Source organism: Gymnodraco acuticeps, unplaced genomic scaffold (assembly GCF_902827175.1).
Source record: "Gymnodraco acuticeps unplaced genomic scaffold, fGymAcu1.1, whole genome shotgun sequence".
Classification (NCBI taxonomy): domain Eukaryota; kingdom Metazoa; phylum Chordata; class Actinopteri; order Perciformes; family Bathydraconidae; genus Gymnodraco; species Gymnodraco acuticeps.
In genome coordinates, this window is record NW_022992223.1 from 199,754 (window position 1) to 222,288 (window position 22,535).

The 22,535-nt window shown below is 38.9% G+C and overlaps 3 protein-coding genes across 8 annotated transcripts; 2 read left to right on the forward strand and 1 right to left on the reverse strand.

Annotated features, from left to right (window-relative positions):
- Window positions 1-524: 524 nt before the first annotated feature.
- Window positions 525-4,017, reverse strand: LOC117539768 (diamine acetyltransferase 1-like). The gene is made up of 6 exons (XM_034206065.1): window positions 3,743-4,017; window positions 2,926-2,977; window positions 2,757-2,837; window positions 1,592-1,693; window positions 1,467-1,507; window positions 525-948 (listed from the first exon to the last, which is right to left on the reverse strand). Exons 1-6 carry the CDS (start codon window positions 3,803-3,805, stop codon window positions 772-774), a joined length of 516 nt encoding a protein of 171 aa, XP_034061956.1. The 5' UTR covers window positions 3,806-4,017; the 3' UTR covers window positions 525-771.
- A 1,233-nt stretch (window positions 4,018-5,250) lies between these two features.
- Window positions 5,251-13,001, forward strand: LOC117539780 (acyl-coenzyme A thioesterase 9, mitochondrial-like). 2 transcript variants are annotated; one of them, XM_034206098.1, is made up of 16 exons: window positions 5,251-5,418; window positions 6,665-6,759; window positions 7,542-7,568; window positions 8,461-8,506; window positions 8,725-8,895; window positions 8,989-9,026; window positions 9,192-9,275; window positions 9,487-9,590; window positions 9,928-10,001; window positions 10,205-10,272; window positions 10,363-10,474; window positions 10,777-10,867; window positions 11,350-11,435; window positions 11,769-11,856; window positions 12,499-12,649; window positions 12,911-13,001. In XM_034206098.1, exons 1-16 carry the CDS (start codon window positions 5,405-5,407, stop codon window positions 12,964-12,966), a joined length of 1,305 nt encoding a protein of 434 aa, XP_034061989.1. In that variant the 5' UTR covers window positions 5,251-5,404; the 3' UTR covers window positions 12,967-13,001. The 2 variants fall into 2 exon arrangements, with proteins under 2 accessions (XP_034061989.1, XP_034061990.1); XM_034206099.1 differs by lacking the exon at window positions 7,542-7,568 and having other exon boundaries at window positions 5,257-5,418.
- A 1,161-nt stretch (window positions 13,002-14,162) lies between these two features.
- On the forward strand, window positions 14,163-22,433 carry pdha1b (pyruvate dehydrogenase E1 subunit alpha 1b). 5 transcript variants are annotated; one of them, XM_034206101.1, is made up of 13 exons: window positions 14,164-14,327; window positions 15,423-15,443; window positions 16,485-16,640; window positions 17,735-17,800; window positions 17,880-18,053; window positions 18,503-18,629; window positions 18,709-18,800; window positions 18,926-19,018; window positions 19,107-19,262; window positions 19,565-19,636; window positions 19,910-19,977; window positions 20,103-20,211; window positions 20,834-22,433. In XM_034206101.1, the coding sequence occupies exons 1-13, from the start codon at window positions 14,268-14,270 to the stop codon at window positions 20,996-20,998; spliced, it is 1,359 nt and encodes a 452-aa protein (XP_034061992.1). In that variant the 5' UTR covers window positions 14,164-14,267; the 3' UTR covers window positions 20,999-22,433. The 5 variants fall into 5 exon arrangements, with proteins under 5 accessions (XP_034061996.1, XP_034061992.1, XP_034061993.1 ...); XM_034206102.1 differs by lacking the exon at window positions 15,423-15,443; XM_034206103.1 differs by lacking the exon at window positions 16,485-16,640 and having other exon boundaries at window positions 14,172-14,327.
- Window positions 22,434-22,535: the final 102 nt, after the last annotated feature.

Below are 22,535 nucleotides of genomic sequence, written 5' to 3' on the forward strand. Positions count from 1 at the left end.
AGAACTTAACATATTCGCATTACAATGTGTAAAAAAAATTAACAGACTCATCTTACTGTGAGGCCGTGGCGCAGTGGACAGTGCGTTGGTGTTTGGATCAGGGAGTCACAGGTTCAAACCCCACTGCAGTCAGCATGTCGTTGTGTCCCTGAGACACTTCACCCCAAATTGCTCCTGTGGGGATTGTCCACAGTATTGAGTAGGTCAGTCGCTTTGGATAAAAGCATCTAACAAGTAACATGTAATGTCTTACGTGTCTGCTGGAAGCTGGCGTGAATCGACAGTTTAAAGCCACATTTGTGTGATACACCTTTAAGATCTAGTTCATTTGTATACGCTTAAGGATAAATGTAACATTGATCATGTCTTAAAACTTGTAGTACTATGTTCAAGACCGTGTATAATCTAATGTTAAACTTCCCAATGTAACGTGACAGCTGCAGTTCGAAAATGAGTCAAAAATATTATTAAACTGGCATAGTTTAAAAAGGCGTTTAAAGAAAAGTTTAAAGCATGAGACCATGTTTGAAAAGTTAGTTTTATTTCAAACTTTAGTCATATTAACTGTTTCTGCAATCAAACGCAGTAATACCAACATACAATAAGAGGTTAAAATAAGTGATTCAGAGCTACATGCTAGCAATAAACAAAAGGCTTACTCATATTGTGAACGACAAACAGAAACATTACTGTGAAACACAATGCCCCTCAAAGCTGAACGCTGAGTGGAGCGAAGCGACTGATCTCTGTCTCCATCAGCCTCCTCCTCCGTCACTCCTCCGCTGGCGTGCCCATCTTCACCAGGCTGTTTTTGCTGAACCTGAAGAGCCTCCAGCCCTCCTCCTGGGAGAGATCCTCGGCGCCGCGCAGCTTGTAGAACTGGATGGACGGCTCGTTGTTTTCGGCCACCACAAACATCATGCCAGTGCAGCGCGTATTCATCGCCAGCTGCAAGAGAGATGGGGATTCAAGTTAAAATGTGTACTTCTCTTACCAACACACCATGACGAGAAAACAGATCCAAAGAAAAAGCTGCTTGATACAAAAAGGGGAAACACAAACATTACAAATAGAGTAGTTTTCTTTTAAATTAGAGTTAGTTTTCTGATAAATTATTTGACAGGAAAATATACTGAAACATTTGGATTTTTATCATCGCACTGGGTGTTTTATTCATTCAAACCATTATCGTTTCTTACTTTCATTGCACTTGAGAAGAGCGCAGATCATTAACAGCTTGATAAAATAAAATGTCCAACTATTAAATGTATAAAAACGTTATGTAATATGACATTTAGATGCAATATTGTCAGAAAGCTTACATTCTGTGTGGAGCAATGTAGAAAATGTAATATGATGCTATTTTTCCAGGACTTCCTCGCATTTTCTCTCAGGTTTTTAAACATTCAAATGGAAAATGTGCACCATTGCAACTCAATGTATCTCTCGTCAGTAAACATACTCACATCACTGAGGTGGCGCAGAAGCCCGGAGCCAATGCCCATTCCTGGAGAGAGGGAACAGAGAGAGCTCATTAATTAAAAAAGCAGCTGCCGAGATAATGAAATGCTGAGCCGTTCTTTTCCCTTACCTCTGTACTCGTCCATCACGTAGAACTCCTCCAGGTACAGCTGTTTGCCGACCCAGGGGTCATACGTGAAGTAGTACATGACGAAACCCACCACCTTCCCGTCTGCACACAGTGGGGAGAGGGGTAAGTATCCATATACGTTTATATTTATACTGACATTCCTATATTTATATTATGTGTAGTACATACAGTTGCGTGAATGGACATTACTTCTGCCAAATTCATGGTGTGGCCTTTAGTGCACAGAATGCAATGCATGGAGTTTAAAGGTAGGGTAGGTAAGAATGGAGAAACCAGCTTGAGTGCGCTAGAATTTGAAAATACACAACCGAAAAAAATCTGCCCCTTCCTTACAGAGCCCCTCCTCCAACACACACGAACGCGCACATGACCAATGAGGACACGATATAAGTTTGTGCCCAGATGGAAGGCTGACAGGCAGGTAGGCCATCCAGTTATTTTAGCCGGGCCGGCTCAGATGATTGGTCGTGCTTTTTACAGCGCCACGGCTTCCACAGATTACATTTTTTTATGTATTTATTGTCAAAGCATTTAATATATTCATTGCTATCGGGATGTTTAGAGCATTCCATGGAATATAACAAAAAGTGTTTCTGAAGTGAATTACCTACCCCACCTTTAAGTCATATGAGTTTCATTTGAAATAGTTTTCCTCTTCTTGTGTAAAGTATTTTGTTTATGCTGGGTTCTTTGTGAAGCAATTACTTGGCAAGTTTAAGGCTAATCTACTTCTGCCATGTTTTGGGAAGAACTCCTGGCTAACAGGTAAAGTTATGATGATAACAAAACATTGTAAATGAATAAAATATTTGGGATCTGAAGTTGCTGTACAAAAACAGGAAGCACACGCTGTACAGAGTTTAGGTTCACACCGTCGGTCTGCGCAGGTGGAGGAAGCAGCGAGTCATAACCTCAAACTCAGAAATGTCTGAGAAACTCAGGATTACACTTTCAAAAGGGAGAGTAAATATCCAAAACTCTTAAGTTGCAGACAAAAGAAACAGCGTTCTTTATTAAACACATATCTGTATCTATTTCTCTCTGGAGACGGCTTCTCTGTGAGGTAACTCAAGGTCAATCCAAGGGGGGGGGGGGGGGGGGGTGTGCGTTTCAGTTGTTATGAGAAGCAGCAGGGTGTTCTTACCGTCACTGCTGTTCTTTCCTTGGAGCTCAGCGATGATGCAGTGGTAAAACGGGGTGTCACCAAAACCATCCTCAAGGAGTTCTGCAAGCAAATTACACCTTAAGCCTCAGGGGAACAACACTGATAGTTATGTGAATAGATCAATGGAGAGAGCTTTATAAAAAGTCACCTTTTTCAGTCAGTGTGACCTGGTCCTCCATCTCTTCATACTTAGCAAGTTCCTGGGACAAGAAAAACACAAAGTATGTTATACCAAGTAAGGAAACTAAGTTCAAAACATCTGAAAACGATAGTCTCATTACTTTGTATAACTCACACTGATGACATAAGCATCCCTTGTTCTTTTAAGAACTTTTCTAGGCATAACAGGCAAGTCAACACTTACTTTTAGGATGTATAAACACATTTTTTCAAATATATAGGAAATCAATACCTTTAACTGCTTCAATACCAGTTATGCTTCATATTATGACTAATAGTTGTTGATTCAAACTGTTATCGTTATGTGCTTATCAGCTGAATGCATGCTGCTATGTTTGATAAGTAATATGTGATTTGGTCCGTAGGTCAGACAAAACGTGCCCTATTTTTGGTGGACATTTTCCTAGTATTCTCTTAACTATATTACTCGAATTAAAAGTACAACCCTCATCACCTGTAGCCCTTGTTGTGTTCTTGATGTCATCCCATTAGGTATAGTTGTGCAACATGACATTAACCTCCGTAAGAACTTAAGCTGTAGGTAAGACTATTTAGGAACCCGGATACGAGTCTCCATGCTGTCAACAAAGACCACCGAAACTAATCTCACTCGGACATCCTCCAGACGGTGATTCATTGTGTTTAAAGCGTCGTCTGGCTTTCATATCGTCGGAAATACCGGTAGAATAGAGTAGATGTGAATGTCACGGCTACCTAACAGTTAGCTAGCTGGCTAGCTCAATCCTTCGGCGACTGTTAGATGTGTATGATGGTCCTTGGCCTACCTTCACCAATCGTAATATGTCAGACACGTCCCTGGGTTCAGCCTTTCGCAATTTATACTCCATTTTCTTCTTTTACTCTTTTTTCTTAGAAGTCCTCTGTATGTGAAGTGAAAGATTAGTTGTTTCTTCATTCGCTTCAGAGTAGCCTTTTCCCAACAGTCAGTCTCTGGTCCGGACGCATTAGACGAAACAAGAAGGTCATCCAGTAGTTATCACCCTCGGCTGGGTCGCTGCCGTTTAACTGCCGCTTCCTTTGTTTACATCGGGAGCTTTATACCCCGCTCGCGCTGGAATGTGGTTGGTCAGTTCCCAACCTATCATATTTCTGACGAATCAGCGTCACAGTCTGCCAGTTTGTTTAGCCAATCAGGACTCAAGGAATGCTCACGTGAAGCGTAGGTTCTAGTTCGGTCATAAGATCTTTGTTATTGTCGGCAAAGTAAAGTGTTTTGTACTTGGTGGAAGAAGTAGCTTAAGTTATAGCACAATGTAGAAATGCTAACAAATTAGAGTAAAGTATGACAAATCTAAAACGTATTTGCAACAAAAAAAGAAAGTTGTAATGTTCACATATTTTGATACTATATAAACCACACGAACGCATACAAATATCCATAAAGTACCATGCATACATATGATCCAGAATAATGTAATTTATTATATTATTTTTTCAACGATTTGTTTGCCCCTAAATGTTGCAGCTGGTAAAGGTGGAGCTCCTTTTAATTACCTCAACATACAAATAATAAATGATAATTTATCTAATCTTGCATCTTACAAAGTGTCAAATACATTTTGTGAAGTAAAACTACAATATTTGACTACCTATTTGAAGTAAGAGTTTTGCATCTTTACCTGACATGAAGTGTGAAAAGGTAAACAGCATCATAAGTTATGTGTGAACAAGAATAATATTTGTAGAATGTTTTACGTGCTGAAAGGTTATTAAATACTACTCAATATACTTTAAGGTGTGTTAAATAATGACAGGAAATACATAGTAATACATTCTGCCCATACTAATGACTCAACTTGGAACTTATGAATAAACTACAATGTAAAACAGTGTGAACCAATAGTTTTGTATATGCTATACAGTCCATCAGAGTTTGAGGTATTTTAATTGTTAGTCAATACTAAAGCATGGGTTAAGATCTAAAAACTTTAGATGTATACTTTTACTTAAAACAAGTTTTATGTGTGGGTTTTCTACTTATTAAATATGTTTCATACAGTGTGTGATTGCTGTTTCTAGTTCACTTACATCTCTAAATTCTTCCTGCACGATTAAACAGTGACGATTTTTTCCCCTTCTATTAATCAAGAGTAATTTACACACCTTTAGGGCAACTATTTTCAGTCAATAACATTGAATGGTGCAAACGCAGTATATATGTCGCCACACGTCCACAGTGATGTATCTGCCTGGCACGGGTGATCTCCTGACAGGCTGAACTCAGGGTGATATAGTACTTATTGCGTCCTCCTGCAGTGGGCGGGGCCAAACACCAACCCGGAAGCTGTTCTGGTAGTCCTGACTTGCCCTGCTACCTTGGCACCGCAGTACCCTGGAAAAAAATCTGTCACTTTTCTCCTTTTTTACCGAAATAACCCGCTTTTTTCGTCCCCTGAACCGTTCACGGTTACACCCGGGAAACTACAATGCTTTCACCGAGGTCAGTGTGAATAAAAACATGGCTCAAAGTTCTGTTGATGCTTTTGCTAACCGTTAGCATATATACAGTCAAATGAATCCCAGGAATGCTAAACAGCTTTTTAACCTACATGTGTCAATGATGCATTTGTGTGTGAGACACTGGGGCTAGTTTGGTTTATTTCATTTCAGTAAATATATCAGCTTGTCCTGGGAATAGTTCACCAGGCCCAAACTGGGTGGGGAGTCATTATGTGTATATAGGGTGTGTCAAGTTCATACCACTGTCAGAAAGAAAGCACCCATATAGTATAAGGTTTAACACCAAATATTTCATAATAGAGAAATAGGCTTTTCCCTGCAACTCCACTTGATTACAATGGCAGATCAAACTAGTTCATATATTTTGGGATATAATGTTCAGATAAAGACATAAAGTGAGATGATTTTCTGTTTTGCACTCATTTTTTTCTTAGATTTTGTTTATATTTGCATATCCACTTAGTTTTTTCAAATGCTGCACAGCATTTCTTTGGGGTATAAAAAGTGTCTTCTTGATCTCCAGGCTTATGGAGTTTTAAGTCTTTAATATGAACTATATTTTTTCAACTCATGTTTAAAATCTTTTTCTGCAGTGTAACCATCAGAAGATACTTTGCAGAATGAATGACATTACATATTTTTGTCAAGATTCCTAAATGTTAACTGTTAGTGTAATATTTGTATCTGAACTACAATGGAGTAAAAGTATTCTAAAGTAAGAATGCATTTATAAGGTATTATCACTTTATTACGCAAGAATAACGGCTGGATTAACTGCTTTGTAACTTTTACTGTTGTGTTTCTTGTGGAAAACGTTTGAGCAGATTTCTCAATGTATACATATATATATATTTAACTTATTCCTGAATGTTACTTGCAGCATAATGTCTTTTGCACTATTGTATTTATTTTTGATACCGTAAGTTCTGTATATTGTAAGATGTTCTACTTCCCTGTACTGTAAATATGACAATAAAGCATTTTAAATGTAATCTTTGTCAAAACCACAAGTTTCATGCAGCAGGCAGGGACAGTCGATGTGTCTTTTTGTCTGTCTGTCTCTCTGCCTGATCAGCTGTTCACTGTTGAATAGCAGGATTAAATACAGATTGGATGACAGTTATATTTAGAAAAGGATGCATGTGGATGTAACTGGACTCCTCAGCCTTAAGGTCACCTCAGATTTGTTTATCATTTTTTTCTCATGTCCTCATTTATCCTTTCAGGTTCCTGCTCCTGCGGTCGACCGCGTCTTTGACCTCCAGGTCATTTAGCGTGGGGGCCGTGCTGAAGCAGGGCAAGGCGCCTGACATGGCTGACGGTAGGACAACAACCATGCTTCCTGTACAAGGGATTAACCCCCCCCCCCCCCCCTAGTTGAATCAATAAAGACATGTCTGGTTGTACATACTTTGAATTCTAGTGTTGACCTGGTTTTAGATCTGTCACCATCTCAGGATTTTCTAAAATACAATTACAAAATGACACGTTAATTCAGATTATAAGGCACACACATGCCTCTACGTCACCTCTAGGTAAGAATATGGTGTCCCAGATAGTCAAACAAGTGAAAACGAGCAGCTTTTCAGGGGCCAACTGCATTATATAACCACTTGTTGGACTTTGCTGTTTACTGTTGTAATATGACGATACATGTTGATGCAACACCTTGATGAAGGAGGTGAAAGTGCCCCGCACACTTATTTATTTATATCACTTTTATTTGCGGATAATTCATCCAACTTCAGTTCATGATGTTTACTCTTGTTTAATGGGACTTTCCAGATAGTAATCCAAATCAACTCAAACTGTATTGATAGACATTTTCGTTAACAAAATTAAATGAATAAATCCAATCTCAAAACATCAGCAAGGCTGTATTTATGGATGAAATAAACATGCAAACATTTTCAACTGCAGTTATTTCCACATCTGTGAATCAAGACATAACATATTGCAGCTATTTTATTGCAGCAGATGCGAAGGCGTCTGATGAAATAAATCACACAAAACGCTTCATGGTGCCATATTTCATTTCTGTGTGAAATCCCCAGACATCCAGCCATATCCTGCACCTTTAAAATCATTTTTGTTTCTCCACAGGAAACCCACTTTTGCACGTGTCTAATGGTGTGTTGGTAAACCACGACGAATCATATTTAACACTACTACACTATTGCTCCCACAGTGATTTCTCTAATTGCACGTCATTTCCTCCTGCATGGTGACTGACTGAACATCCTTCTCTTTACCTGAAGCTAATCTTGTTTCAGCAGTGCTTGCTTTCTTCTTGTTCTTCTTCTTCTTCTTGTTCTTGTTCTTCTTCTTCTTCTTCTTCTTCTTGTTCTTCTTCTTCTTCTTGTTCTTCTTCTTCTTCTTCTTCTTCTTCTTCTTCTTCTTCTTCTTCTTCTTCTTCTTCTTCTTTCTTCTTCTTCTTCTTTCTTCTTCTTCTCTTCTTCTTTCTTCTTCTTCTTCTTCTTCCTTCTTTCTTTCTTCTTCTTCTTCTTCTTCTTCTTCTTCTTCTTCTTCTTCTTCTTCTTCTTCTTCTTCTTCTTCTTCTTCTTCTTCTTCTTCTTCTTCTTCTTCTTCTTCTTCTTCTTCTTCTGGGGTTTTATATTGTCTCACTGTTTGGGCCTCTAAAAGCTGAAGCCGTCAGGAAGGAATAACAGACGGTTAAATTCATAATCAGATCCCGCTATTTTTGTAAGAGTGGTTCATGTAAATATGAAACCTAAAGACCTATAAGATTAACAAATAGTAAAGCACATAATTACGCTTGAATAGAAATCTGTGTGAAATGTAAACACATCGTGTCGGCTGAAAATGACACAACTTGTTTTCGAGAGGCTTCAGCTGCAAACCTAAAGTGAAACCGCTTCATTGTTTTTCCCAGAGACGATATGAAACATATGGCCTTGAACTCTTGGTGCTTTTGCTGCAGAACACCTGCTCTGATAAACACACATGCACACTCTTACACACACACATAGGAGGTCTGATTTTTCCCCCCTGTGTTTTTCAGTGAGAAACAGGCTGAGAGAAATCGTGGGAGCTTCCACAAACTGGAGGTACTGAACCATTTGTGTCAAAGCGTCAGAAAAACAGAATCATATCTGTATTGTTTTGTTTCGTTTGGCTTTGTCGGGCCAAGATTGTTTGCTATTGTGTCTGATAACATTTGCAAAAGAGAAACAGTAAAATGTTTAAAGAGAATGGATACTATGCACGACAAACAAAGTAAGAAGTATTGAAAAGTCACGAAACAATCTGATAATCTTGTGTGCAGCGACCACCAGCAGGCCATGTCTGAGCGCCTGTCGCTCTCCGACATGTTGGCCAAGTCTCAGGACGACCTCCCCCTCAAGAGGATGAAGGACAGCAGGCTGGAGGTTCACCTGCCTCTGGGCTCAGAGCCACAGCTCAGGGAGAAATACCTCACCTTCCACAACACTGTCAGGTATACACACACACACACACACACACACACACACACACACACACACACACACACACACCACCCGTACATCCTCTAACTTGTGTCTGTTTGCAGGTTTGGTCGGATCCTGGAGGATTTGGACAGTTTAGCAGGTATTACTATGAAACTTAACTTCCTATGTTTTGTATTGAAATGTGCTATATAAATAAAATGACCTATCCTTTATAAAAGGTCAATCTTCTCATTAATTTAACAATAATTAGGTAACCATTCTCTAATTTGCTCTTAAAAACATGTTCTCCTGTTCTCCTTCTCAGTCCTCATCTCTTACTCTCACACCTACAATCCGGCTCTGAAGAAAACCCCTCTGTCCATCGTCACCGCCCTGGTGGATAAGATTGGTGAGAGTGAATCATTGCTTCTACCTTATTTGGTTTTTATAAACATCACAGTTATCTAAGGAAGACAGAGAATATTTGTCCAAACATAAAATACCCACCTTTGCAAATGTGCATGTTTTGAACGCACCCTTACATGATTATTTTAAACTCTGTAGTTCACACTTGAGACTTTTTCATGTTGTTGTTGTTGTTGTTGTTTATAATTGTACAGACATGAGGCAGCACATCATCTACCCTGACTGCGACATCAAGTTCAGCGGTCATGTGACGTGGGTGGGAAAGACTTCTATTGAAGCCAAGATGCACATGTCACAGGTACACACATACACACACACACACACACACACACACACACACACACACACACACACACACACACACACACACAATCATCAGTGTAATTATTTATTAGTTGAGTACAATTCATTCATAAATGTGATATTAAACAACCCAAGAAGGCCTAAAAAGGCATGTCAGCAAAAATTTGGAACAATCAAACATTTATTCAAGGTCTTTTTTTTCCTTTTTATACAAAGAAAAAAGAAGAAAGCAGTATTATTAGTTAGCTACCGCTGTAAAACGGCACAGTTCTTCCACGTATGAACTCTGATATACTTAACATTTTTCTTTCAAAATGTGATTTCCTTTTCAGTACCAAAATGGAGCTTATTCCCCGATTCTGGATGCAACTTTTGTCATGGTGGCCCGCGATCCAGAAAACAAGAGGTAGGTCACAATGTCCTTTTATAAAGAGTGCAGTAAGTCCGTAAAAAAAAGAGCAGTAAAAAAGAACTAATTTAGAGTAAGAGAGTATAAAGTTGTACCTTAAATTATACTTGAGTACTATACATGACTACATGTACTTTCAACCTCTGGTAAAATGTGATATAACACAATTGAATCTGTGTCGCTGCTTTTATTCATTTCAGGGCAGCTTATGTAAACCCGCTGAAGCCAGAAGGTCCAGAGGAGGAGAAACTTTTCCAGGAAGGAGAAGGTAATAGAAGATTAAATAACCTGATATTAAGATAACAAATGCTCCTCTCTTCATACCAACATTTGTTGTTATATACTTTGTGTTTTCCAGCGAATAAAGTGCGCCGTGTGGAGCTAAGCACGGCCTCGCTGCTGAAGGTGGCGCCGACAGACGAAGAGAGGAAGATCGTCCACGGTCTGTTCCTCAACACCCTCGACACAAAGTAAGATGGAAACACTGAGAGGAAAAACACGCTCATATAATATTCCTCGTTTATGTTAAAAACGTATGGGATGTGGAAAAAAGGCTGAAACTTTAATGAAAAGTAGGACGTTTCTATACTTTAAAACATTCTACTTTTCAACTCCAAAAGTGTCTGTACTGTAATTGCTGATGATACATATTTTTAACAATATCCATGTTTAATGCAAGGTTGTGTTTAGGATGTTAGATAGTTATAAAAGGTGTTTTGCATGTTACTATAAGATGTATTCTATTAAACATCTTGCTGTGTGTGTTTTGCAGGACGGTCAGTTTCCGCAGCAGACTCCTGCCTCCGAACTCTGTGTGGATGGAAGACGCAAAACTGAAAGGACTGGAGATCTGCCATCCTCAGGTGGACTAATACACATAAAGCTTTATATCCCTAATAGAAAAAAAGTTCTACCAACAAATCCTTTGACAGAGTATGATTTTGCTTCTCACATTTGATTGAAACACTACAGTACTGTTAATCTTAAAGTACACCAGAAACATTTACATCAGAAAAGTATTTTATAACAAATATAACATTTTAAATACTTATTATATTGGCCAGATTTCCTCCTATTTTCTCTCATATTTGTCTAATTATTCAGTATGATGTCCCTATTTTTTCATGTAACCTATTCATATTTTTGATAGAGGATTTGGGGAATCTTGAAATCCACCAGCCACAATTACATAAGAAAAATAGATTTAAATATGTATTACAGTGGTCAGTTTTCCTTATAATTTACCCAGTTTTTAGTTTTGTGTTCTTAATTTATTCTCCGTAATACAAAATATTTTAAAGAGTTTCCACTTCTAAATGTCTGTTTCTGTGTGTGTGTCGAGCAGGAGAGGAACATCTTCAACAGAATTTTTGGAGGTTTTCTGATGAGGAAAGCGTACGAGCTGGGCTGGGCCAACGCCTGCTCCTTTGGGTGAGAGTTTAGAGACTTTTGAGAAAAGACTGTCTAAAAGCAAAATATTTCTTTCCTGCAAGATGTTAAAGTGTGTGTGTGTGTGTGTGTGTGTGTGTGTGTGTGTGGTGTGTGTGTGTGTGTGTGTGTGTGTGTGTGTGTGTGTGTGTGTGTGTGTGTGTGGTGTGTGTGTGTGTGTGTGTGTGTGTGTGTGTGTGTGTGTGTGTGTGTGTGTGTGTGTGTGTGTGTGTGTGTGTGTGTGTGTGTGTGTGTGTGTGTGTGTGTGTGTGTGTGTGTGTGTGTGTGTGTGTGTGTGTGTGTGCGCGCGTGTGTGCGCGTGTGCCCGTGCTGCAGAGGATGTCGCCCCAGCCTGATGGCGGTTGATGACATCCTCTTCCAGAAACCCGTGGAGATCGGATCGCTGCTGCTGCTCTCATCTCAGGTCAGAGAATCAGTGACTTTGAGGAAAACCTATAGATACATTGATCAGTTTCAGATCTGCATCTTAAATCTTTATATTCTGAACTGAATATTTACTTTTGGCCAAAAGACACACATTTCCCTCAGGAGTTGTCTGTAATTACAGTTTATTCTTCTTCCCCCAATTAACCAAAAACATTGCAGCTTTAAGTGATTGTTTCTTATTTGTTCTTTGTTTTAGATTAGATTCAACTGTATTTCTAGAAAGTAGTATTCTAAAGGCGCGTATCTGGCTTTAAGATAAGAACTTTATTTATTGATTCCCACTAAGAAAATATAGGTGTTACATCACCGTAATAGATGAGTTATGAAAAGCAAAGGAGCAAGTGATTAAGTGATACAAATGCAGTAAAACAATTGAAACACAGGATAAAAACAAGACAAAAACCCAAATGAACAAATGTATTATAGACAAATCATGTGTAGCGTTGTATTAGGCAATACAAAATATATATACATTTTACTCAAATGTTTTGCAGCATTTATTCATGTGTGTGTGTGTGTGTGTGTGTGTGTGTGTGTGTGTGTGTGTGTGTGTGTGTGTGTGTGTGTGTGTGTGTGTGTGTGTGTGTGTGTGTGTGTGTGTGTGTGTGTGTGTGTTCAGGTGTGTTACACACAGGGGAATCACATACAGGTGAGAGTTCATAGCGAGGTGTTCGACCCTCTGACCCGGCAGCACAACACCACCAACGTCTTCCACTTCACCTTCATCTCTGACCGCGAAGTCCCCAACATCATTCCAATGACATACGGAGGTAAGAACAAAAGAGTAAAGAAATGTATTAAAATCAGCTCCACCTTCACCAGCTGCAGAATAAAAGAGACCAGCATATTATTGCATCAATATCAGTATTTTTTTTATCATTTGGTACAGGAAAATAAATACCTTTGAATTAATTATTTTTCTTTCTTTCTGTGAAAAGAACATTTCAAAAAGTGACTAAATGGTCAGATTTTCTGATTGCCTTACGGTCTGAATATTTAATGTTCTTTATTTGTGTGTGTTTTTCTCACAGAGTCGATGCTTTACCTGGACGGAAAGAGACACTTTAATCAGACCGTGGATCCCTGAAGGCAACATGTCTGCCACCTGCCTGCCAAAGCTTTTCAGTGTGTGTGTGTGTGTGTGTGTGTGTGTGTGTGTGTGTGTGTGTGTGTGTGTGTGTGTGTGTGTGTGTGTGTGTGTGTGTGTGTGTGTGTGTGTGGTGTGTGTGTGTGTGTGTGTGTGTGTGTGTGTGTGTGTGTGTGTGTGTGTGTGTGTGTGTGTGTGTGTGTGTGTGTGTGTGTGTGTGTGTGTGTGTGTGTGTGTGTGTGTGTGTGTGTGTGTGTGTGTGTGTGTGTGTGTGTGCGTTGCGCTCAGTGCGCTCAGTGGAGTCGAATGAATGCACTTAATTTAGTATATATCTTTTTTACATCACGTCTTGTTATCTGTACACACCTTACACGGAGACAATGTTTAATTTCTGTTACTCTATTTGTTCTGTTGGTTTATATTTTTGATGAAAAGAAAACCTATACTTTACAACACAGATTTTTAATAAATGCATCTATATTTTATTTACTCTTATTTAGAACTTCTGTTCGTTTGACAACCAGTCAGTGTATACATCTCTTAAACAGTCAAATGATCAAACGTTTACTTTCCATGTCATAACTCCTTGCAGTATATTGCTTTACAATATGTTACATTTTAATATTCCACTGTCGCTCATACGCACAAAACTTTTTGTCTTTCCTTTTTTTAAGTTGAATGAGAATGAGCTTTATTTATTGCAAAAGCAAGTGGTTTATTTACTCAAATGCAATAAATAAATTCGTATTTATCCCGACTTTACGGTTGTCCTGTTTGTCTTTGCTTTCTTTATGTTTGATACAAGTGATTGTTTAGTGTTATTTAAACATTTTACAAAAAAAATACCTGTTTGGTCAAATGAATCATAATTTAGAACTGTTCAAAAGACAAGAACACATTTACTTTAAAATCTGCCTGTTACACGTTTTAAATATAACCTTTCAATTAGTCGAAATTAACAATCCCAAAGGTGTATCTTCTTGTAATCTACATTACTATTAAAACAGTTGGACTAATACATCTTTCTAGATATATTATTCGTTTTTATGTTTTACCTTTTTGGGTTTCTATCAGATTTTGCAGAGCCCGAGAGAGATTATCTCTAGGGCTCTGAGATGTTGTACTACATGAAATGTTTAGTTTAATTTCCGGGCAGCTATATAAACCTAGGGGGAACCAATGTTCGAAGCAGCCATTGTGTTCCACCGGACTCGCTTTCTCACGGACACCAACAGGGATTTAGCACAGCGACTAACGTCCGCTGTTATAATCCCTCCAGTGCCGGGTCGTCGTTCAGTAGCATGAAAAACATGTTGACCACTATCTCTAACGCACTTTGTAGGATGACTGGGCGAAATGTGGTGAGTTGTTTTGGGGTTACCTTCAAGCTGTTGGCCGTGTCTGGACAATGCTAACAGCTAGCTAGCTTTGATTGAGTTTTGCTTGAGGCTGACCTTGTGTGAACAGTTAGCACGTGAGCCACGGCGGCTAGTTTGACTCTTGCTATGTTTGCATGTATTAATCAGTCACATAATGTAATATTGTGTGCTTGCTCAATGTTGAGTGAGTAAAGGGTGATTGTTCTAAATGGCATGGATACACTGGGGAGTGTACACTCTTTACTCTTATTTATCTTCAGTTAATCTTCATTAACTAAGATTAGATAATGTGTCTGATTGTGGTGGTTTGCCTTCCTCCAGCAGCTTGTATTGATTGGGATGCACTGATGTGATGCATATTGACTTGAAGCTACATTTAGCTACCACGTGTTAGCAGTGGTGGAAAAACAAGTTTGTTAATGTTTTAAATCTGTTAACTATGCACAAACAGTTATACTGAATGAAACTAATTAAGATGTACACAAATCCTGCAAGGAGTGAACATGAATAAGTAAAAAGCAATGTAAGTGACCATTTTTTTAATGGAAGCACAGCCTCACAATGTTTAAGCTATTGTCTTAAAATATAGCTAATCTACATGCTTGTGCTTTTCGATCTATGATTTAGGGAAACTTATTACATCAATGTCGATACAACTTTGCTGAAATGCATTAAAGGATTATACAGAACTACTTAAAAAATGTAGGTTAGAAAAATCCAACTCTGCAATTTAACTAAAACGTGCCTTACACTTTTAGTCAATATAGATCAAATGATCATTTGGTATCAGTGCATCCATATTCATCACTAAGCTTATTCAACAGCATGTTTGTGGTGGTGGTTCAGCCGCAGCAGGGATCCTTCGGTCTTTATTTGGAATATGATTCAAATATACATTTGATTTGAAAAAACAAAGTTGTGACTGAAGGACTTCTGTTGTTTCAGCTCCGTGTTGAAAACGCTCCTCCTTTCCCGCCGGCTTCCTCTTGCTCTTCATTCACTCTCACAAACACATTCAACAATCCCAATTTATTTCTTGCTTTTCTCCCTCCTCTCCCAACCTCACCTGAACACTAGGGAGCCCAAACAGTGTCCGAGGTAAGCAGCTCCACGCACTCCTGATGTTTGTCTCCTACGCCTCCTTTCCTGCAGTGACATTTCTAGAGAGGCTCCTCTAAGGTGCCTCTTAATGAATAAATACCAAAAATGCTGTTCGGAAATAACAATGATTTTTACATTAATGCTTCTTCTGCATAGAATTAAATCAGAACTGTATTTTGTTTAGTTGTACTTTGTATCTCTTTTAGTTTAATCAAAAATGTCCATTCCAATCATCAGTCTTGTGTTTTTTTTATTTTCACAATTATTTCGTAAAAAGTATAATTTATTCATTATTCATTCATGGTTAGACCAGATCTTGGTGGAAAGCCGCCACAGGGATATTTCACATTGGCACAACATTTAAAGCAGGAAATCTAACTCTCAATAAAGTTATGATGAGCAGTTAATCAAAAAGACAACACTGTCCAGAGAATAGTGATTATCCATTTACTTTGAAAACATCAATTTATTGGAGAAACAAATGTGAACAGTATGTTAACAGTTGATTACCCTGAACTTTAAGTATAATTCAACTGAAAAACCAATAACAAAAATGAATAATAATTAAAAAATAATTGTTTTATTTCGATTACGTTGTTTTCATAATTGCGATTAAAATACGATTAATTCAAATGCGAGCTGATCCTGATCTTTGATTTGTAGCTTTCCCACAATGTTCACTTCAGAGTCTTGGTTCTTATGTCAGTTACTTTTAAACTGTGTAAAAACCATCCAACTCGTAAGTCATGTTTTTAGATTTTTCATTTAAGATGCATCCTGTGAAAACTGTCGTATGTGGGTCTCTGGATAAACTGACCTGCCAACAAAATGCACTTTTCCCTCTTATGGTAAAAAAGTACCTCAATATAAACATTATTGCAAAATCTAAATGCTGTGCCAATGAAGCAAATATCAGATGAAGTGTGGACACTGTTGGGCCGCTGCCAGTCTGTTTCCTCCTCTAGCTGTCATGGTGTGTGTCCCTGTAGCCTCTGTAGAGCGGCTGTGCTCTGATTCGTTGGCTCCTGTGCTCCTCAGTTGCTGGTCGACCTGTCAGAGTACGTCAGTGTCACCTCGCCGGCGCCGGCCTCCACGGTGGCTCTGACCCAGAGGCAGCCGCCCAAACCGCCTCCTGTCAGAACTAGAGTGCCGGCCGAGCAGTTAGTTAAAAACCAGGCCGAGACAGACAGACCAGTAAGGACCGAAGGCATCCTCCATGTGACTGATCACTAACTTATCCTAACTTATGGGTTTACAATTCAGATTTAAAGCAAAATAACCTCTAAGTCGTCGTGATGCCACCTATTTCTTGGTTCTGTTCTGATTAGAAGTACTAATCTTTGGGTTTTCTTTCTGGGAAATGTGTGAAATCCTTCCCTGAACATGTCAAAATGGGGAAACCTTTTTAAGGTTTTAATAACACAGATGCATGTGTGGTTTTTAAAACACATTTGTATCATTTTATGGACTACTGTAAAGAAAGCTAAAACTAACAATGCGACTAACAATTGTTTTACGGATTGTATCTTTTTCCAAAAAAATGTACTCCCATTTGTTGGAACTTTGTTTCTCTAATCTTTTATTTCCCTTTCTGGGAAATGTATGAAATCAGTAAAAGAATGTGACAAATAAGGCACATCTTGAACAGAATTCACAGATGCATGCCTTTCTTTTTTAGCACCCAAAGTAATCATTTTATGGAGCTGCACTAAAACCAAAGCTGCTACAAACTTGTTGACTTGTTATTTTGTTATTAACTTGTTATTTTTTTAATAACTTATTATTGTTTGATGCCGTCAATAAAAAAAAAAATATATATATATATTTTGATTGTATTTTTAAAGTCCAGATTCCCAACATTTTCAAGTGCTTTTTGGTCGGCAAAAAATCAGCAATTACTTTGAGATTTGTTTTGCTTGATACTTTATTAATTATCAGCATTTATATTGACCAACTTATTGATGAACTCTCTGCCCCCACTGTCCTGCTAGTGTTCTCACAACACTGAAACGTTGTTTTCTGAAGTGGCCGCTTAATGGAGGACCTTCTTCTTATACCTTCCCAAAAACAGCCAGTTGTTGCTCAGCAATATTAGAAATGTGGCATCCGGCCGCTGTAGCAATGGTAAACCTTTACCAGACCCCTCCCACCCTTCTTTCTTACACCCACTGTGATAAGGGGGCAGCTTCCACTCTGTCGGTCTGAAACACTGTTTTATTTGTGATTCACCATGTGGGAGTTTAATGACTAATATTTGTCCTTTTTAATGTGTATGTTTTTGTTCACAGGGTGCCAGAGTCGTTGTGTCCCGCTCCTTCGCTGACTTCACCTCTCAGGCCAGCTTTGACATCAAGGTGGGTCAAAACAAAAATCCGACATCACTACACTGAAACATTTCTGTACAGCTGTCATATTAATGATCTGTGGGAGTAGGAATGCGAGCTGCACCGGCTGGAGGAGGGCCCCCCCCTGAAGGCGGAGCTGACGCGGGAGCAGGGCCTGCAGTATTACCGCGTCATGCAGACGGTGAGACGCATGGAGCTGAAAGCTGACCAGCTGTACAAACAGAAGATCATCAGAGGCTTCTGCCACCTGTACGACGGACAGGTGAGGACACGCAGAAATATGCACAGCAGCAGGTTTGTGTTTTTCCTCACTCATTATTTGTTTGAGGAAGTGAACGCTGCTATAAGACAAAATAAACATGAGAATCTCATGATTACTGGTATGATAATAGTCTTTTGAACAGCATGTAATATCGGTTGTTTTTTATTGCTAATTAGATAACATATTTGCTATAAAACCTTTTTTTAATGTGCATCTATACTACAAGGATCTCATTTATTTACTGCATAAAGGGGGAAATTCAGTACGTTTTCTTTTTGGAACTATCATTTTGTTTAAGACCCCTTTTTTTAAATCTGTCGTAAAAATTGAGACTCCAAAAAAAAACTGGACGGCAAAGATTAGTCCATTAATTTACTGCAAATATATAGACACCTGCACAACCAGTTTGTTTTGGTGGTATAATAAAGTGCTTGTTTTCTCCATTCCAGGAAGCGTGTGCGGTGGGCATCGAGTCGGGCATCAACCCCTCGGACCACCTGATCACTGCGTACCGCGCTCACGGCTACACGTACACCCGCGGTATCGCCGTCAAAGAGATCCTGGCAGAGCTCACAGGTGAGGGAGACGTTTTAAATTGGACGACATTTTTAACATGCCTGCAGTTTTTTCACACCTCTTCTTTGTTCCTCCTCAGGTCGTAGAGGCGGCGTGGCCAAAGGGAAGGGAGGCTCCATGCACATGTACGCGCCAAATTTCTATGGAGGCAACGGCATTGTGGGAGCACAGGTAAATGCCTAAATGAATGCATTTGGACAGCCAAAATGAAAGAGGAAAAATGACCTTGGTGATGCTTAAAAGTAAACATTTTATTTGTGTTGGCTGTTATATGTGATCAGCTGTGATGTGTTCAGGTTCCTTTAGGAGCTGGCATTGCTCTGGCCTGTCAGTACAAGGGCAACAACCAGGTGTGTGTTTCTCTGTACGGAGACGGGGCGGCCAACCAGGTAAATATCCTGCCTAATACTTTAAGTATCTTGCAATGAATTTATATACCTTTGCTGAACTCAGACCTTTTTTTCCTAATCCACTCAGGGCCAGCTGTATGAGGCTTTCAACATGGCCGCCCTCTGGAAGCTCCCGTGCATCTTCGTCTGTGAGAATAATAAATACGGGATGGGGACGTCTGTGGAGAGGGCTTCAGCGAGCACAGAGTACTACAAGAGAGGAGACTACATCCCAGGAATCAGAGTGAGACACATGCATATATAAAGTTTAACGGGGGGGGGGGGTTCTTAGGCGGTAGCTGCAGTGTGTCTGCGGGCTGTACGCTGCAGCTGGCCTGAATGAACCCAGACTATAACAGGACGAGGCTGAACGTCCGTCCTGGCAGTAACAGGTGTGAGCATCCATTTAGCTGTTTGACGCTCATGTATGATACTGCTTACAAAAACTCTAACATCACATTGAAATATTCTAATGCAAGTACAATTCTGGATGCAAAAATGAATTGTCTGTATTAAAACATTATTTTCTGTTGAATTTTCTCGTAGGTGGATGGGATGGACGTCTTGTGTGTCAGAGAAGCCACCAAGTTTGCTGCAGACCACTGCAGAGCTGGAAAGGTGAGCTGAGCTTTTCCTGGCATCACTTTTCTGCACCCGTTAAGTCATAAACACAGGGGAGGAAAACTATTAAGATAAGACTGTAACGTTTTTTTTCTTTTCACTTGCCCCTCAAGGCTTCATTGCACCCTTAATCTCCACGTAGCATTTAGTTCCTGTAGCTTTTTTTCCCCCTACAGAATCGAACTCTTGGAGTACTTTTCCTTGGCTTCTGAGAGAATAAACAATGTATAATGATCACAGACAATAGAAATGATTTGTGTTATGTTTCAGGGTCCCATTATAATGGAGCTTCAGACCTACCGTTACCATGGACACAGCATGAGTGACCCCGGTGTCAGGTGTGTAAACTTTTTGTCAGCTCATATTCAAACGTCATCAGTCAAATATTAAAATTCCACAAAATGTTTTGCCATCTCCCTGTTACCAAAGTCTAATAGTAACTCTATGATGTCACTTCCTGTAGCTACCGCACCCGTGACGAGATTCAGGAAGTGCGCAGTAAGAGCGACCCCATCACCATGCTGAAGGAGCGCATGCTCACCAACAACATGGCCTCTGTGGAGGAGTTCAAGGTGAACACGCAGACTGTTTTAAAAGCATCAGACACTCAAGCTGTTCTTTTCTCTTTAATATTTCATTTAGATATCTTTATATATAATATTTACATGAACAACACAAACCTACAATCAACAAGGAAAATATTTTCTAATTTTTTTTCCACATTCTTACCTAATATTTCTCACATTAAGACATTGCTTTAGACACTTGTTTCAGGATTCTTTTTTTGTGGTATTTTTCAGACTTAATTCAAATATATTTTATTTGTTAAATTTGACAGCATATGTTGTAGGCTATGGGAATTAATGTAGAACTATGGGGGGAAAACTGTTTGTATATACTACTTATAAAAATTAACAAAAAAGGAAACTCAATAAAAGAAAGACAGATGTGCAGTAAATCAGAAGTTAAGTGGAAGAGCTGTGCAGTTTTTAGAGGTACCATTGTGCAGGAATGTATAAAATAGGGATTTGTTAAGTTACTTGGAATATGAGTTATCTCACAAGATGACAAAATAAAACTTCCAATCTTTTAATTGTCCCTTCCAAGACAACTGTCCTCTCTCGGGATGTCAAAACAAAACCCTGCCATGTGTCTTGCTGCGTGAATTGACACAAGTCCTCTCTCCTATTGTAGGAAATTGACATTGCGATCCGTAAGGAGGTGGAGGAGGCGGCTCTGTATGCGACCTCAGACCCCGAGCCCCCTCTGGAGGAACTCTGCAACCACATCTTCAGCAACGACGTCCCGCTGGAGGTCCGTGGGACGAACCCCTGGGTCACTCTCAAGTCTGTCAGCTAGACTCACACACCAACATCTTAACCTGTCACCCAGTGCTCAACACTGCACCTTTCCTCGATTTTGCAATCATTTCGCACCTTAACGGGACTTTGACCTGAAACCTGCCAGTGTTATTTATTTATAGTTTTATATAGATATATTTAAGATGTATTGTATGTCTGAACAGCCTGTTTGTGTTGTGCATGATTTGCAGGTTTTAACTCATTCAGGACTGAACATTATACTACGCACAAAACGTAGCTTCCTCTTTCCACCCCATCCACATTTTATTAGCACTTTTGTTGTTTTCCAACGTTTGAAATGTTCAGAACTGGGATTCTGCCTCATGGGACGCCAAGAATCTAGCTGCAACTTGGAGAAAAACAATCATGAATATTTAAGTTTTGGTTTAAGGAATCGATCTCTATTTTCTTTTGACTTTCAGACTTGTTTTAGTTGAAGGTATTTTTAAGAGACTGCGGGAAAGGAATCAGTTTGTTTTGGCAAGCTGGAAACACTAAAGGGCAAGATAAGCAAAGTGGTAAGTACATTTACTCTAATACTGTACTTAAGAACGATTATGATATACTTTAATCTATCATATAGTTGACTTTATACTTCACTATAGTTCAGAGGGAATTGTGTACTTTTTCTTCTGCTACATTTATTAGATACAAATCGTAGTATTCATTACAAATTAAGCTACGAAATATATATATATGTAAATATTACAGTTCTATAATGGGGCAATAATGATTACTTTAAATGTTTAGTACTTTCATTTACATTTTGATGTTTAAAATGAAGTAGAATTTTCAATGCAGCACTTTAATTTCTACACTGGTATTACTACTTTTACTAAAGTAAAACATCCAACCGCTTTTTAGCGGGATATTGAAAAGTGTTTATTTTGAGTTGCAGGAATTTACCTTAGTTCTGAATACTAAGATGACTGTTGATCAGTGCATTTAGGTCATAAACTAAATATTTATTAAAGGTTTTATCCAGAGTGACCAGCAACTCTCAATGTTTACCAGCCACTTCCCTGGAGAACTTTCCAAGAAATCACTACATACCTGTCTGTGAAAAAATGTATGATATAAAACGTACTTTAGCTTGTTGGTGAAGAACGCTTGGAGAGAATTCTTTCTCCGTAGGAAGATGGATGCACTGCAATATATTATTTTACAGTCTTTTGTTTAGAGAATTATGTGACTGCTACATGTAAAGATGCACTTAAGATTTTAAGGTTATTTGTTTATTCTTGCTCTTGGGAAAATCATCTGAAAGGAAAAACAGCAACAACATTTACCAGAATGTTCTTTTTCATGTACCGCTGTCCTTTATTAGAAGTGTTACTGTTACTCAACCTGTACACATACAAAGCTTTACTCTGACTGTGTTGAACTGAAAGACTGGCTGTAAAATAAATGCAAAAAGAAAGTATGAATATAAATGTTTGTTTCTGCTGTTTATTAGAAATACATGGTTTCTTTCAGCCTTTTATTTATGGAGACATTTTATTTTGTTACTCTTACTGCTTATATCTGACGGCTTT

What these genes read in the sequence shown, in the direction of transcription:
- LOC117539768 (XM_034206065.1), bottom strand. Translation starts at nt 3,805, where the DNA reads ATGGAGTATAAATTGCGAAAGGCTGAACCCAGGGACGTGTCTGACATA. An exon ending in GGTCACACTGACTGAAAAAG is followed by an intron (nt 2,838 to 2,925) that starts GTGACTTTTTAT and finishes ATTTGCTTGCAG; the next exon opens with AACTCCTTGAGGATGGTTTT. An exon ending in TTCTGCGCCACCTCAGTGAT is followed by an intron (nt 949 to 1,466) that starts GTGAGTATGTTT and finishes TCTCTCTTGCAG; the next exon opens with CTGGCGATGAATACGCGCTG.
- LOC117539780 (XM_034206098.1), top strand. An exon ending in GGCGCCTGACATGGCTGACG is followed by an intron (nt 6,760 to 7,541) that starts GTAGGACAACAA and finishes GTTTCTCCACAG; the next exon opens with GAAACCCACTTTTGCACGTG. An exon ending in CATTCCAATGACATACGGAG is followed by an intron (nt 12,650 to 12,910) that starts GTAAGAACAAAA and finishes TTTTTCTCACAG; the next exon opens with AGTCGATGCTTTACCTGGAC.
- pdha1b (XM_034206100.1), top strand. Translation starts at nt 16,193, where the DNA reads ATGTTTTTAGATTTTTCATTTAAGATGCATCCTGTGAAAACTGTCGTA. An exon ending in ATGCACTTTTCCCTCTTATG is followed by an intron (nt 16,295 to 16,484) that starts GTAAAAAAGTAC and finishes TGTGCTCCTCAG; the next exon opens with TTGCTGGTCGACCTGTCAGA. An exon ending in AGGCCGAGACAGACAGACCA is followed by an intron (nt 16,641 to 17,734) that starts GTAAGGACCGAA and finishes TTTTGTTCACAG; the next exon opens with GGTGCCAGAGTCGTTGTGTC.